Genomic DNA, 16,094 nt, shown 5'->3' on the forward strand with positions numbered 1-16,094 from the left:
TTTTCTAATCTGTGAAGAAGAATAGCATGATCAATTGTGTCAAAAGCTGCACTGAGGTCAAGTAATACAAGCATAGTTACACAACCCTGATCAGAGGCCAATAGAATGTCATTTACTACTTTAACGAGCGCTGTCTCTGTACTGTGATGAGGCCTAAATCCTGACTGATACAGTTCATGTATGCCATTTCTATGTATATATGAGCATAGCTGCTCCGCTACTATCTTTTCCAGAATCTTAGAGATAAAGGGGAGGTTTGATATTGGCCTGTAACTGGACAGCTGACAGGGGTCGAGGTCAGGTTTCTTAATTATTGGTTTAATAACTGCTAATTTAAAGGATTTTTAATAATTTTTCTTTTAACTGGAGCTACATTATCTAGGGTATAGCGAAATGTCGACTCTAAATATTCAGTCGCCTGATCGAGTTCTGTGGGGTCAGACGGTGATCTAATCGAAGTTGGGAACTCTGGGAGATTACTGATAAAACTCTGTTTGGTAGTTGATGTGAATGTACGTTTCATACGGTAGCGCGGCGCTGTGCGTACATAAATACTGTGACACACTTGAATTGAGACAAGATAGTGATCTGAGATAATTTCAGATAGTGGAATTGTGAATAAATTTCTTATACTTAATCTGAATAATATTATTAAATCTAAAGTGTGACCTGCTTTATGAGTGGGTCCTACTACACACTGATTTACTCCTACTGAGTCCAGTATGGACATAAATGCTTTACGCACAGGGTCTTCTGGATTCTTAAAATGAATATTAAAATCTCCAGCAATTAACACTTTGTCTACAGAAACGACTAGGTTTGAGCGGAAATCTGCAAATTCACTAAGAAATTCCGAGTACGGCCCTGGAGGTCTGTAAATGACAATTAGCGGGATCGACTGAGCTGACTTAATATTTGTAGCTACACTTGTTATGTTACTATAAAGAATTTCAAATGAATTAAATTTGTGTCCGTGTTTTTGTACAATAGTCAGATTATCATTGTGAATAACTGCGACGCCTCCTCCTCTACCAGTTAACCGAGGCTGGTGTATGTAGCTGTATCCAGGAGGACTAGCTTCATTTAGAGCTACATACTCGTCCTGTTTAATCCAGGTTTCTGTTAAACAGAGTATATCAAACTCCTGATCTGTGATAATTTCATTAACTATAACTGCTTTAGATGCGAGAGATCTAATATTTAACAGTCCTAGCTTCAGATCAGAGGTGCCGTCTGCGCATTCAGTCTGATCCAAGTTTGTGGTCTTTATGTTAATTAAGTTACTAAAACTGACTTTGAGTGTTTCTACATTTTTGTTACACACACACACATACAGTACACACACATATACAGTACACACACATATACAGTACACACACACATACAGTACACACACACATACAGTACACACACATATACAGTACACACACATATACAGTACACACACATATAAAGTACACACACATATACAGTACACACACATATACAGTACACACACACACGCACATATACACACACACACACACACACTTATACACACTGATACAAACATATACATTCACACACAGATACACACACACACAGTTACAGTGACTCACACACACTGATTCCCACACAAACACACACACTGACTCATACACTGATACAGAAACAGTGACTCACACACACACGTACACAATCACAGTGACTTACATACACACACACTCACAGTGACTTACACACACACACACACACACACACACACACACTCTCTCTCACGCCCAACTTCTGCATTTTGCTTACTGTGGTTCTCTGTATACATAAACACACACACAAACACACACACTCTGTCTCACACATACTCACATAAATACACACTTTTACATACACACACACACACACATACAGTGACACACACTGTGTCTGTGTGTTTGTAGAGACTTGTGGTCCTCCAGGTGTCTTTTGATCTCTGTACTGTTTCTTTTTCTTGCAGGAAAATCTAAAAACATTTTAAACACAGTTTTATAGAGAAACACTTTAGGATTTAAAAAAAAAACTGTTATATCAGATTATTTACAGAACAACTGAAATATGTATAATTGAGGATTTTCAGGAGATTTTCAGAAGATTTTTCAGAGATTTTCCTGATTATTCTCTACACCTCAGATCTCTAGTTCTGTTCAAACACTGTGTGAGGTGGGAGGTACCGCCTTAGAGATAACCATCCCAAACTACACACACACACACACACACACACTCATCTAATCATTTCTGTGTTTGTTCCAGACCCTGTTTGGGGACAACCCTGTCTCCATGGCCATGATCATCAGCAAGAACCTGAGTGAGGAGAGGAAGATCCTGGCAGCTGCTCAGATCTCTGAGGTGAAAAAGCCCAAAGTGAAAATAAACAGTTATTACCGCGCGCAGATGTTTGTTTTTTTATCGTGTATATAAAACGGTGTGGTGTCTGCCGCAGAGCTCGCCTCAGAACGCTCAGAGCGACATGATGATCGAGAAACAGAGAGAGCTGGACAGCAAGGTGAAGGACATCAAGACCAAAGTGCAGGTGAGGATCACTCGCTAGTCCCGCAACGTTGACGCCACAAACCGCCGAGCAATCACACACTCGCTTTCTTCCTCTTTATAAAAATGCATACGAGCAATCGGTTTTCTTTACCTACAAGCTTTCAACCAGATTTCAGGAAGGAGTCTCCAGTGTCAGCGCTCTGTATCCATCAGATAAAGCTGTACGTTCAGGTTCTGTGATAAGGACGTTAAGCAGTGGCGGACTGGGACAATAATTCAGGCCGGGGAATTTGACTCCACTCCCAGGCCACCTCTGCTGCTGCAGTCACCACCACCCTATTCATGTAATCTACTGGACTGATAAACTTGTAGGCTAACCCTATTATTGTAACAGGTAGACTACCAGATGCAATATAAATGAATAAAAAAATAGCCCTTAACAACTCACTAGGAATACACCATTTATACTACCAAACCAATGACAAATAGAAAATTTGCTACAAACACAAATAAACTTAACAAAACCTATGACAGCGTAAATAACAGATAACAATGTTTACTCAATTATGGCATTATGTGGAACAGACCAGTAAGAGTAAACAGTAAGTAATTAGCACTACTAGTACACCAGTAGGCGTTTGAATTGGGTGATACTTAAAAAAAAAATCTAAATCCTTAGACTGTGGACAGGCAAAATAATCAAAAGAGATATAAAGGCTTTCACTGTCTCCTTAATCTTTCCCTGAATCCTTCTCTCTCTCACTCTGCACATCTAGTTGCTCTGCAATATGAAATAAGCGTGTTCAATAATCTGTACTTATAATTGTGCAGCCATCAGTTGTATGTCCCCAAAATCACAGTCCTACTACTGATCTTATAAATCATAAAAAGCACATGTTGTTTAAAAAGTATAGCCTGCTGCATGCATGTTTAGTTTAGCTTATCTTTAACTTTACCTGAAGTCAAACGCTCTGACACAAACGCTGAACTGTCCACCACCTCTAGCTCAACAGCAGGAGCATTTACAGCACTAGTGCTACTGCTGCTTCCTTCGTCACCTTTTCAGACGAAACGAGACTTGACACAGCACAGCAGCACTTACATATTGTTGCTCGTTTGTTGGTTTAGTTTTATCGATTGTGATGATCTACGTAAGTGATTTGGATGAAAGTGTTCGTCTGCCAAGTTATTATAAATATAATGTAGATGTAATCTTGACCGACCTGTTCCCTTACTGGCGAACATGGCTGGGATTTTGCAGCAGCTTGCTGCGTCTGCGGCCAGGGCTTTTTTCCTTTTTTTTTTTACGCTGACTCTCTGCTCCTCCTTTGCGTTTATGCTCCATTTTTTGAACGATTTAGCCAGATATAAGGCAGTGCGTCGCTGACGTTGGGTCATGTGATGTGGGAGTGCAATTTTCCCTCCTGATCTTCTAATCTTCCCCTCCCTTTTCATTGCCAGATTCGTAGATTAAGAGATCCGTTAATTAATTCGTAGTTATACACCAGCCTATCACATGCCAGGCTGATCGTCTGCACAGCGGCAGCCGGCAGGCCAGAACGACCATCAGGCCACCGGGAAATGTCCCGGTGCTCCCGATGGCCAGTCCGCTCCTGACGTTAAGTTTAAGAGAGAGAGAGAGAGAGAGAGAGGAAGGAACAACTGTTTATATATCCACCCCTCCTCCTTCCACCTACATTTGCATTTATTATTAGCTCTTACATTTTTTGATGCAACAGTACATGTGCATGTCATACCTTCAACACCAAATAACAAAATTTTTTTTTTTTTTGCCTTTATTGAGTTTATGGTGATTAGATTTTTCTTTTTTTTTCCTCTTTATAAACCAGGAAAACGAGCAGAACATCAAGAACCTGGAGGATCTGCAGGACGAACACGACTTCAAGAGCAAGACTTTACAGAGTCATGGTATTTCCAACACCACATCTGTTGTTGTCTTTTTATTTATTTATTTATTTTTTAAATGGTAGACAAAATACAACACAAGTGTCTCCTTTGAAGTTTACATATAAACAGGGAAGTCTGGCTCAGTTGGCTGCACAGCGATGTAGAACACTGAAGGGTTTGTTTCCGTGTAACCGCTGGTACAGATGGTGTAGCTTTGGTGTAGTTGTATGAGGGGGCAATTACTTTTGCACAAGTCACCCGAGACATCGGACCACCTGGTTTATTGAGTAAATATTAAAGGAGCGACAGGTAAGATGAGTCCGCCCCCACACCACGTCTCTAGATCTTGGGCGGCTTCAACATTTGAACGGTTTGATTGATCATTTGAGTGATTTCTTACAATTATTAAAGAAGCTCCGCCCCCAGGATCTGACTATTGGCCCGCAGTCTGACAGTCTAAAATTCTGGGCTGGAAGACGAGCTCCAAATGGGTTTTCTCCTCAACATTCTAAGTTAATGTAAGGTGTAGTGGTTAACACTGTCGCTGCGCAATTTTTATTGTTTTATAATAAAAATGTAATTTTATTATATTAAATAATATTTAACTATAAGATTTTTCGCTGTCTTGTTCTTACAGAGGAGCTGAATGGAACGGTAACGAAGGAGGAGCTAAATCGCGAGAAACTGTACCTCAGAGCCATGTTCATGAAACTCAACGATTTGAGAAGGGTAAGGCAGGTTCTCCAGCTTGTTCTCCCGTGTTTCCATCCAAAACCTCTTACTGGATACCAGTATATAGGACACCGGACATGGCGTAACTGTGCTATCCTGCGTCACCGTATAATCTGTTCGTCATGCTAACTGAGATCCTCTTTTATAATCCTAGCTTTAAACTTCTCAGATATCTAGCTAGCAACAGCTTGCCATGTGTGTGTGTAGGAGGTGGTGGGCCAAATGTCCGAGGTGCTGAACCTGGTGGAGCAGCTGGAGTACGAGCTGATCACGGTGGAGCTGTCCGAATGGAAGAGACGCCAGCAGATGTCCTGCATCGGGGGACTCACCAACGTCTGCCTCGATCAGCTGCAGAACTGGTACGACACCAAATCACCACCCCAGACCGGAATGTTCTCCATACACACCTGAGCCAGGCATTCAGATCATCTTATCACACACACACACACACACACACACACACACAAAGCATCTTTGCAGATAGCTTTAGTTACAGTTATACAGGTTCAGTCTCTCACACACTTTCAGGAAGCCGTGTTTATTGCACCCAGGAATTCGCTACTAATTACACAACGAGCTCGTTACACAAAGGAAGTTATGCAAGTCACGGAAGTGACGGAAGTTACGCAACTCCTACAGAGACGGTCTGGAGAGAGAGAGAGAGAGACAGAGAGAGAGACAGAGAGAGAGACAGAGAGAGAGACAGAGAGAGAGACAGAAAGAGGGAGAGAGAGAGACACAGAGACAGAGACAGAGAGCGCTCGTTTCCACAGATTGTCTAAAGTAACGGTTCACTTGAAAGCCATGTTAACAAACTTCACAGCCAAAGTGTGTGTGTGTGTGTGTGTGTGTGTGTGTGTGTGTGTGTTTAAATGCTTATCACTGTAATTGTTTACACAACTGCATAAATTTCTCTCTCCCTCTCTCTCTCTCTCTGTGCAGGTTCACAGCGCTGGGCGAGTGTCTCCTGAACGTTCATCAGCAGCTGAAGAAGCTCCTGGAGCTGGAGCAGAAGTATTCATACCCCCAGGACCCCATCATGCTGAGTCGGAGCTCGTTGGAGGACCGTGCGCTCACACACCTTAAAACACTGATCACCAAGTGAGACTGCAGCGGGTTTTTCTCTTCACACACACACACACACACACACACACACACACACACACTATGACAACTGCTGTTCACTCTGCTACTCTTTACTGTGTCATCTCCAGTGCGCCCCATTGGTGTCTCAGCACACACAAGATTAATGTTGAGGTGATAACGAAACACCTAACACCCAGGTGTTCCTTAAACACCAGAACACACGAGGTGGTCGTCCAGGTGTTCCCTGAAATAGCAAGCCGATTCATCCACGTGTTTACAAGATACTTAAAAAAAATAATAATAATAGTTTTTTAAAATTGCTAATATAACATGAACGCCTTCACACACACACATCACACACACTACCAGTTACAAACAGCAAGAAGGGAAAAAAATTTCACCCTTCCATGTAGTCTGAGGGTGTGTGTGTGTGTGTGTGTGTGTGTGTGTGTGTGTTGTAGCTCCATGGTGGTGGAAAGACAGCCGTGTATGCCGACACAACTGCAGAGGCCACTGGTGCTGAAGACTGGCGTTCTGTTTACTCTCAAAGTCAGGTATAAACAAACACACACACACACACACACATACACACACACACACTTCCTCCTGTCACACCCCAGGAATCTCTCTATAACACACAATCGTACTGTGATTATTGCATGAATAATGCCTGGGGTGTGTGCTGGCGTGTGATGTTTGTCTGTGTTGCTCTTCAGGCTCCTGGTGAAGCTTCAGGAGTTTAATCACACGGTTCGGGTGAAAGTGCACCTGGATAAGTAAGTCTGAGTTTAAACCTGGTTTTATTGCACTTCTGGTTCCTCATTTAACCCGCTCACAGCCTTTAATAAAAACAACTTAAAGTAAAACCTAGAAAGCGAAACGTGTAAGTCGAGTCTAATCTAGCAGGCAAAACACGTCTAGTGAGGAGTCGCCTGTCAATCAAGTACGCTCATTAGAATATTAAGCCACACCCAGTGGGACTGTAGAGTCTTAAACTACATCATCGTTTCCGTGTTTTGTTTTGTTTTTCTCCCTAGAGATGTGACCGAGAAGAGGAAAGGGTAAGATCACGTTTTAAAGACTTTCATGTTTGAAAATATAAAATAATGATGTTTAAAGAATTAGCGCATGTTATTCCAGCGCGTTTGAGAGTGTGTGTTTTTGTGAGTGTGACTGATTCCCAACCTGTTTTCTGTTCACCTGGTTCAGTTTCCCCCTGCAATCAATCAATAAATCAATCAATAAATAAATACTGTATAAAGCACAGACCTGTGTGTAATCTGACATCGCGTGTTTGTCTCCAGTTTCCGGAAGTTTAACATCCTGGGGACGAGCATGAAGGTGATGAACATGGAGGAGTCGATCGGGATGGCTGCTGAGTTCCGACACCTGGTAGACGATTCAGTACTAACAGTTATACAACTTTACAATGACCCGGATTTATGAATTATTTATTTATTTTCTAATTTTTTTAACCTAAAACAGCAACTGAAAGAGCAGAAGGTGGCGGGAAACAGGACGAACGAGGTAACGGGTCACATCACCAACATGATTTACCCACAATCACCCACAATCCTGCCCCTGTGTACTGAACTGAAACTCAAACCGAAACCAGCTTGTGTGTGTGTGTGTGTGTGTGTGACAGGGTCCACTGATTGTCACTGAGGAGCTCCACTCTTTTACATTTGAGGCGGAGCTGTGCTGGTCTGGACTGGTCATCAACTTCGAGGTGAGAAACAGACTGCTTTCACACTCATCTGGATCGATCCGTACCGTGCCTGGGAACGGTTTAAGAGCACCGAGCAGTCGTGTTCACATTGATCAAAATGAACCAGAGTTTAGTGTCAAAAACCTGATGTGAAAACACTCCAAATCCAATGTTTAAGCCTTAATAGTAAAAACACACATTTATTTAAAATGCAAACTTACAGTTCAGTACTAAAATAAAGTCTGAGATGGTTTTGTGATTGGATCCGTACCCAAAATGACCTGAAGTAAGAAGACTCATTAGCCCCCTAATGGAGTTCTTTTTTTAAACTCATGTAGATTTTTATATGAAAAATACCTGCATGGGAAACCTTTTCCACATCTAAACTACCTGTGTTAGAATTAATATTACCTGAATCAAATAAAACCTCAGTTATTCCACCTGTCCAAGCAGCGTCTTTCCTTCGGCTGAAAGGCGTGACTTAGTTCCTGTACAGTATTATTTATTTTAATTGATGAAACTAACACAAACTTTGTCTAGATTTTGTCTAGTCGTTTTTGAACCGAAAGAGCCAATTGTTAAAAACCGAATCATGGTGGCTGCTGTTGGTTTTGTTTCTTTGTGCCACCTAGTGGACAGATAAAGAAATGTCATGATTTTCTCTGCCGTCAGACGTCGTCTCTGCCCATTGTGGTGATCTCCAACGTGAGCCAGCTGCCATGTGGTTGGGCCTCCATCATGTGGTACAACATGTTGACCTCCGACCCCAAGGTAGGCCACGCCCCCGATCTCTTCCCCCACCTCTTCCTGATGCTAAACGTTCTCGGTCGTCTTTTTAAACCTGGTTTCCAAACTGGCAGAACCTGGCGTTCTTCGTGAACCCGCCCCCTGTGAGTTGGGGTCAACTGTCCGAGGTGCTGAGTTGGCAGTTCTCCTCCATCACCAAGCGAGGCCTGAACACTGAGCAGCTGAGCATGCTGGGACACAAACTGCTGGGTGAGTGCTGGACACCACGACAAGCCAGACAGACAGACAGACGGACAGAGACTTCTCCGTCTCTCTCTCTCTCTCTCTCTCTCTCTCTCTCTTTCTCGTGCTCATGCAGTACTATACAGAACTGTTTCTGTTTTAACCCCACAGGCCCAAAAGCAGCTAAAGACCCTGAGGCTCAGATTCCCTGGAATAAATTCTGTAAGGTACGAACACACACACACACACACACACAAACATGTTTGTGCGTTTTTTTTTTTGTATGATTCAGATTTATATAGATTGTATTTTTTCGTCTTTATTGAATAATAATTGTTCGTTCAGGGAGGCAGTGAGAAGAACTTCACCTTCTGGTTGTGGATTGAGGGAATCCTGGACCTGATCAAGAGACACCTCCTGAGCCTGTGGGATGATGGGTAATAATCCGTCTCAGATTACAGACTAATAAACAGTGTGTGTGTGTGTGTGTGTCTGGTGTTAGTGATGCAATCGTATCCTGTTATGTTTCATAATCCTTATATGGGCGTCACTTCCTGTATCTTTTTGGTTTACCTTGAACATGACCTTTTTTTTTTTTTTGGGTCTTCTCTCTTGGTGCACAGGTGCATTATGGGATTTGTGACTAAGGAGCGCACTAAGGCGCTGCTCAATGATAAAGCTCCTGGAACGTTCCTGCTGCGCTTCAGCGAGAGTAACCGAGACGGCGCTATCACCTTCAGCTGGGTGGAACACACCCCTAACGGTGAGACACACCCACATCCTATCTGTGTCCGAGTGTGTGTGTGTGCGCGCATAAAAGCGTTGATCTGGACATACGAACTGTATTTGTTCCTTATAAGCCGTATGTGTGTGTGTGTGTGTGTAGGTGAACCGCAGGTGCGCTCGGTCGAGCCCTACACTAAGAAGGAGCTCTCTGCCGTCTCCCTGGCCGACATCCTCAGAAACTACAGAGTGATGGCGGCCGACAACGTCCCCGAGGACCCGCTGCGCTTCCTGTACCCAAACACGCCCAAAGACGATGCCTTCTGCAAATATTACTCCAAACCTACTGACAGTGAGAACACACACACACACACACACGCTGTGTTCACAAGACTGCTTCATATTGTGATATTTAAATACACTTTCCATGTATTATTATAAACACACTGTAGCAGAGTATAAAAACCAGTATAGAGTAAATTATAGTATAATGTAGAACCATGTGGTGTAATATAGTGTTTTTTATATATATATATATATATTCAGTATACAAAGAGGTGTAGTATAGCGCAGAATAGTGTATTATAGTATAGTTAGGTTAAGTTTGCCAATGTAACGAGGCTGTGACCCGGTATGAAACGTGAAATATTCTACGGCACTTCCCAAATCTCATCATCATTTTTTAAAAATTTATTTATCCCAATTTTCTCCCTAATTTAGTCGTGTCCAATTCCTCCCTGTCACTAGGGGGCTCCACTTTAAGGCTACTACTACCACTCAGTCGGGAGGGCCGAAGACTATCATGTTTCCTCCGAACCACGTGACGTCACTTACAGTTTTTGTTTTTTTTTCGAACTGCTCGCTCACGCAACGTTAGGGGCGGAGTCACACACTCGGAGAACAGCGCTATCCGCTCCTTTCGCGTGCGTGAGCTCACAGACGCCCCTAATTGGCTGTAGAGCCGTGATTAATGTAGGAGCACAAAGAAACTCTCATTCCTCCCCTCTGAGAGAGCTCGGCCAATCAGCTCTCTCTAGACCTCCGGCTGTGAGAGGTTACAGCATCACCCGGGAATCGAACATCCTCAGTGTGTTAAAGCTCGGTGGTTTGAGTCCCAGCTCCACCAGCTGGGGTTCTTCAACACAATTCAATTCAGTTTTTTATTATTTTTTTAATGTAAGGTAGTATAGATTAGTGTAGTGTAGTGTAGTATGGATTAGTGTAGTGTAGTATGGATTAGTGTAGTATAGATTAGTGTAGGGTAGTATGGATTAGTGTAGTGTAGTATGGATTAGTGTATTATAGATTAGTGTAGTGTAGTATGGATTAGTGTAGTGTAGTATGGATTAGTGTAGTGTAGTATGGATTAGTGTAGTGTAATATGGTTTAGTGTATTGTAGTATAGATTAGTGTAGAGTAGTATAGATTAGTGTAGAGTAGTATGGTTTAGTGTAGAGTAGTATAGATTAGTGTAGTATAGTATAGTATAAATTAGTGTAGTATAGTATGAATTAGTGTAGTGTAGTATACATTAGTGTAGTGTAGTATACAGTAGTGTAGTGTAGTATACAGTAGTGTAGTATAGATAAGTGTAGTGTAGTATAGTATGAATTAGTGTAGTGTAGTATACATTAGTGTAGTGTAGTATACATTAGTGTAGTGTAATATACAGTAGTGTAGTATAGATAAGTGTAGTGTAGTATAGATTAGTGTAGTGTAGTATACAGTAGTGTAGTATAGATTAGCGTAGTGTAGTATAGTATAGATTTGCGTTGTGTAGTATAGTATGAATTAGCGTAGTGTAGTATACATTAGTGTAGTGTAATATACAGTAGTGTAGTATAGATAAGTGTGGTGTAGTATAGATTAGTGTAGTGTAGTATACAGTAGTGTAGTATAGATTAGTGTATTGTGTTATAGAACAGTGATGTAAAATAGTAGAGTGTAGGTTGGAACAGGGTGTATAGTGTAATATGTTTACTGTAATTATGTATATATTATATTTACTGTATAATATTATATTTACTATATAATATATTTAAGCACAGCCATATAGAAGAGTGTATAATAGTATTAAAGAGTAGTACAGTTATCTCCTCCACGCTCTACACAAATAATATTGAGATTTGTGAAATATTAACTTGATTCTAAGATTCTTCCACACACTGCTGGAGTTTGATCATCTCCTCTGTCTGTCTGTAGAACACGAACCCATGGACGTGGAGAAGAAGTCGGATGATTATATCAAGACCACACTCATCTCCGTGTCTGAAATGTGGGTCACATGACACACACACACACACACACACACACACACACACACACACACACACACACACAGACAAGCAGAGGTGGGTGGAGTAGCCAAAACATTGTACTCAAGTATAAATAATGTTAATAATAGTAAAAGAAAAAAGCATTCGGTGAAAAGATACTCAAGTCCTGAGTAACTGTTTCAATCGCAATGACTGATTAATTTTTTTTGGGTAATTATAAATATATTAAAGTTTAGTATCATTATAATAATTAAATATGCCAACATTGCAACATTCAGTGAAACAGTGATATGTTTCCTCAGGTTAGAAGTCGAGCGTTTATGTGCTGAAGTGTGTGTGTGTGTGTGTGTTTTGTCAGATAGAGACAAAACACACACACAGTGTGAAGCTGTTTTTTTGCCCTGTGTGTAAGCAAAACATGCGTATATGAGGCCAGGGACGCTGGCTGAAGACTTTTCCCCCCACCATGCTGCCGGTTTGAGAGTGTGGTCATGTGACTACATGTGGTTATTGTTACTGCGGCTGATTAGTCAAACTAAGTCATGTGATTATTGTTGCTGCATCTGATTGGTGAAACAGTCATGCAGTAGATCCACCTGCTGCATGTGTAGAATAAATGGTTTGAAGAGTGAAGTCGAGTGTAGCGGAGTGAGAGTAGCGTTTCTTCTTAAATAAAAGTAAAACGTATGGTGCAGTAAAACTACTCATAGAAGTACATTTACTTCAAAACGATACGCAAGTGTAAATGTAACTCGTTACTGCCCACCTCTGGAGACAAAGCTCAGGTGTTTGCTCAGTAAGTCATGAACATTAGTGAAAAGTGCAGCAGTGTGACTTTAATTTAGATGGTTATACAGAATGTCTCCGATTGTGTTGGACGGCTATCACAGATTGTCCCCCGATTGTGTTGGACGGCTATCACAGATTGGCCCTGATTGTGTTGGACGGCTATCACAGATTGTCCCCCGATTGTGTTGGACGGCTATCACAGATTGTCCCCCGATTGTGTTGGACGGCTATCACAGATTGTCCCCCGATTGTGTTGGACGGCTATCACAGATTGTCCCCCGATTGTGTTGGACGGCTATCACAGATTGTCCCCCGATTGTGTTGGACGGCTATCACAGATTGTCCCCCGATTGTGTTGGACGGCTATCACAGATTGGCCCTGATTGTGTTAGACGGGTTCAGTCAACATTAGGACCGCACCGATGACCAATCACTGTCAGTTCAATCATGTAACTACACGTCACCCATCACAGTAAGCCAGCTTGTTGATAACGGACACAGAAGACACACAGGCGTCGGTGGCTCCACCCCCTCCATTCACAGAGATCGGAAAAACTATACGACTCTAAGCGTAAAACCTTCTCGTTCTCTGCAGGAAAACCTCAGAGTATAACGACATCATGATGCCGCTGTCGCCTGAGGTGTACGGAGAGCTGGAGCGCATGGTGAGCATGCTGGTGTTTTAGTTTTTTTGTGCCAAATTGGATATAATTTTTTTTCAATTAATATGACACTACAGTATATATGTGTCTTATTAAAACTGAAACCGATTCTCTTTTCTTTTAGACCCGTGATCTGACTGGAGAGCTCGGAGAGGTAAAACACTTTTACAGGTCTAGAGGTCTAGAACAGGATGGTGTATTTATTTATTTAACAGAAATTTGTGTGAATGTAAAGACAAGGAAATCAGTCTAGTGATACTCTGACCTCCAGTTCTGGAAGTGTCGTGTGAATTTGCTTTAGAACTGGATTCAGTAATAGTGATTGACTCCAGAGAACGTGTGTTTGTATCTCCTTTCATCATGAATCATTAAAGCTGTGTGATGAAGTGCTAATCCCCCGTGTCCCCCCCTCCTCCCCCAGCTGTGCTGTGGCCTTGCCGACGACTGACGGACGAACAGAGCCGAGACGTTTCGCCCCGCGTTCGTCTCCTCCGTCTACAGAAACAGCGCTGGAGCTTCAGCATGTCCTCTTCACATTCATTACTCAGATTTTTCTAGAAGCTGAACACACAGGTCTAACGCCTACATTAAAAAACCAACAAGCAAGCAAAAAAAAAAACAAAAAGCCAACGGGAATTTAACGCACCTTAAATTTATGTTAAAAGCACTTACTTGCTGCTGATGCACTTTTCCTCTTGCCTTACCAGTTAGTCAGGAAGGTGCACCAAATATATGTGCACAGAAAAAAAAAAACTAAACAAAGCTGTATCTTTTGTATTAAATCTTTTTCATGGATGATCAGTAACTGTTAATCCATCTCATTCACTAGCGCAGCAGATTAGCATCATTAGTATTATTTTAAAAAGAGGAATTTTTTTTTTCTCTTCCCCCTCATCCCATACACACAGACCACGGCAGAATGAGGCCTTGTTACTGGAGGCGGGGTTATTTAATTATCTGAACAAACAATTTAAATGATTTAAAGACATGAGCGCTTTCCAAACTAACACACTTCCACAGTCAGATCTAAAGGAGGAGTCGGTGATTATAACCCCTAAATAGTATACTGGAGAAATACTGTACGTACTTGTGGATTAGAAGCCCACAGAGGTGTGTGTGTGTGTGTGTGCTTGTGTGTGTGCTAAAAAAATAGATAAATAAATCCTGTGTTCATACGAAGCTCTGACTCCGAAAGAAGCGAAGAAAAGAAAGAAGTGGTGCTATTGTAGTTAAACAGCACCAGGGGGCGTGTTTGTGCTCAGTGATGTTTTATATTGATACCTTGGCAATGCACGGCCCTGAATTCAAGCGGCGGAGTTTAAAAAGGTGTAGAAGTGTATTTGTGTGGCTTTAAAAAATATATGCATCGCTGACTCCTCGTTTTACAGCAGTTTTAGAGCCAATATGGGATTAAAAAAAAAAAAAAAAACTGTTAAAAGAGGAAAGGCAGGGAATTTCCGAGTTTAAAACTCAGAATTTTCGAGTTGTACGTCAAAATTGTGGAGAAAAAAAACTTTAAATTTTAGAATTTTTTAAAAACCTTGAAAAGGGAAAAAAAATTAGGAAAAAATCTAAATGAGATTTTTTTGTTTTATTTTGTTTATTTTATTTAGTTTTTAATAATAATAGTAATTATAATAAATAAATATTGTTTCTTGAAAATTAAACTTTTTTTTCTTTAGAAAATTTCAACTTATAACTTGAAAATTCTAAGTTTTAAACATGGAAATTCCCCGCCCCTCCCCCGCCAATTCTTTTTTTTTTTTGGCCCCAAAACTTCGTCTTATTCTTTAAATTTGTATGACAGAACAACAGAATGGCATCCCAAAATATGGTAACCACGGCAACAGGAAATTGACAAAGAGGTTTATGAGGTACTGGTACACTGCTCCTGTTGTGAAAGGGGAACATAAGGGGACACGTTTCTGACACGTGCATGAAGCTGATGAAGATTAGATTATTATTATTATGACCTTTTAGTGTTTCTCACCACTGCTTTGCTTGGGGGAAGAAAAACCACAAAACAACAAATATTGACATGATAGACGTTTCAAAAGCTTCGCCTTTATTGGACGTATTGTTCGTGAAATATATATATATATATATATATATATATATACTCAGCTGCGCTGCTGTAACAGGTCTGTAATCGCGCCAGTGTAACAGGAAGAATACAGACAGAAACATACACACATTCATGAGAGAGTGTATAGTGTGTGCGTGTGTGTATATATATAAAAAATACATTTAGTCATAAACACAGCCTGTGATTGGTCAGAACGCAGAGTGTCACTAGATTCTACAACCGTTCCTCCTGTTTATCCTCCGTACTGTCGGCTTTTTGATCTTTTATGACTTTACTGTAAAGATCTCTCTCTCGCCGCCCGTTAATCTGGAAGCGGAAGTGTTTACTCTCTCGGGGGGCCTCAGTGGTACATGGGACAAATGCTTTCGCAGCCTGGATGCACTGTTATAGTAGTTGTGCGGAGATCTGTAATTTGGGGAGTACACTCCAAAATTTTTAGCACCCTAAAGAGAACAGAAGAGCACGCCCGATGGAGAAGCAGCAAAAAACCTCAGGGGAGGGTGCCAATACTTTTAGGGGGGGAAATAACCCCCACAGTGGACGGCAGCTTCTTTTATTATTTTTTTCATCCTTGGTGGAGGGTATTAGGCTAATGTCTTGTGTATTTACATAAAACTCTATGGAACGTCCAGGAGCTTAAATGAAAAGCA

The 16,094-nt window shown here is 41.4% G+C and overlaps 2 protein-coding genes across 2 annotated transcripts in view; one reads left to right on the plus strand and one right to left on the minus strand.

Moving 5' to 3' along the window:
• stat1a (signal transducer and activator of transcription 1a) overlaps positions 1-15,363 on the plus strand; it is a 24,285-nt gene extending 8,922 nt beyond the window's left edge. The window contains exons 4-25 of the mRNA XM_053492018.1: positions 2,266-2,361; positions 2,456-2,545; positions 4,356-4,434; positions 5,051-5,142; positions 5,353-5,504; positions 6,088-6,246; positions 6,693-6,785; positions 6,948-7,007; positions 7,269-7,292; positions 7,536-7,623; positions 7,717-7,758; positions 7,877-7,960; positions 8,612-8,710; positions 8,800-8,935; positions 9,080-9,135; positions 9,254-9,345; positions 9,532-9,671; positions 9,795-9,983; positions 11,834-11,906; positions 13,292-13,361; positions 13,483-13,512; positions 13,780-15,363. Coding sequence (XP_053347993.1) covers positions 2,266-2,361; positions 2,456-2,545; positions 4,356-4,434; positions 5,051-5,142; positions 5,353-5,504; positions 6,088-6,246; positions 6,693-6,785; positions 6,948-7,007; positions 7,269-7,292; positions 7,536-7,623; positions 7,717-7,758; positions 7,877-7,960; positions 8,612-8,710; positions 8,800-8,935; positions 9,080-9,135; positions 9,254-9,345; positions 9,532-9,671; positions 9,795-9,983; positions 11,834-11,906; positions 13,292-13,361; positions 13,483-13,512; positions 13,780-13,806 — 1,971 coding nt within the window. The 3' untranslated portion in view covers positions 13,807-15,363. The remainder of the gene's footprint in view (positions 1-2,265; positions 2,362-2,455; positions 2,546-4,355; positions 4,435-5,050; positions 5,143-5,352; positions 5,505-6,087; positions 6,247-6,692; positions 6,786-6,947; positions 7,008-7,268; positions 7,293-7,535; positions 7,624-7,716; positions 7,759-7,876; positions 7,961-8,611; positions 8,711-8,799; positions 8,936-9,079; positions 9,136-9,253; positions 9,346-9,531; positions 9,672-9,794; positions 9,984-11,833; positions 11,907-13,291; positions 13,362-13,482; positions 13,513-13,779) is intronic.
• glsa (glutaminase a) overlaps positions 1-16,094 on the minus strand; it is a 91,017-nt gene that overhangs the window by 62,033 nt on the left and 12,890 nt on the right. The window lies entirely within an intron of this gene.

The sequence above is a fragment of the Clarias gariepinus genome, chromosome 3, assembly GCF_024256425.1.
Source record: "Clarias gariepinus isolate MV-2021 ecotype Netherlands chromosome 3, CGAR_prim_01v2, whole genome shotgun sequence".
Lineage (NCBI taxonomy): Eukaryota > Metazoa > Chordata > Actinopteri > Siluriformes > Clariidae > Clarias > Clarias gariepinus.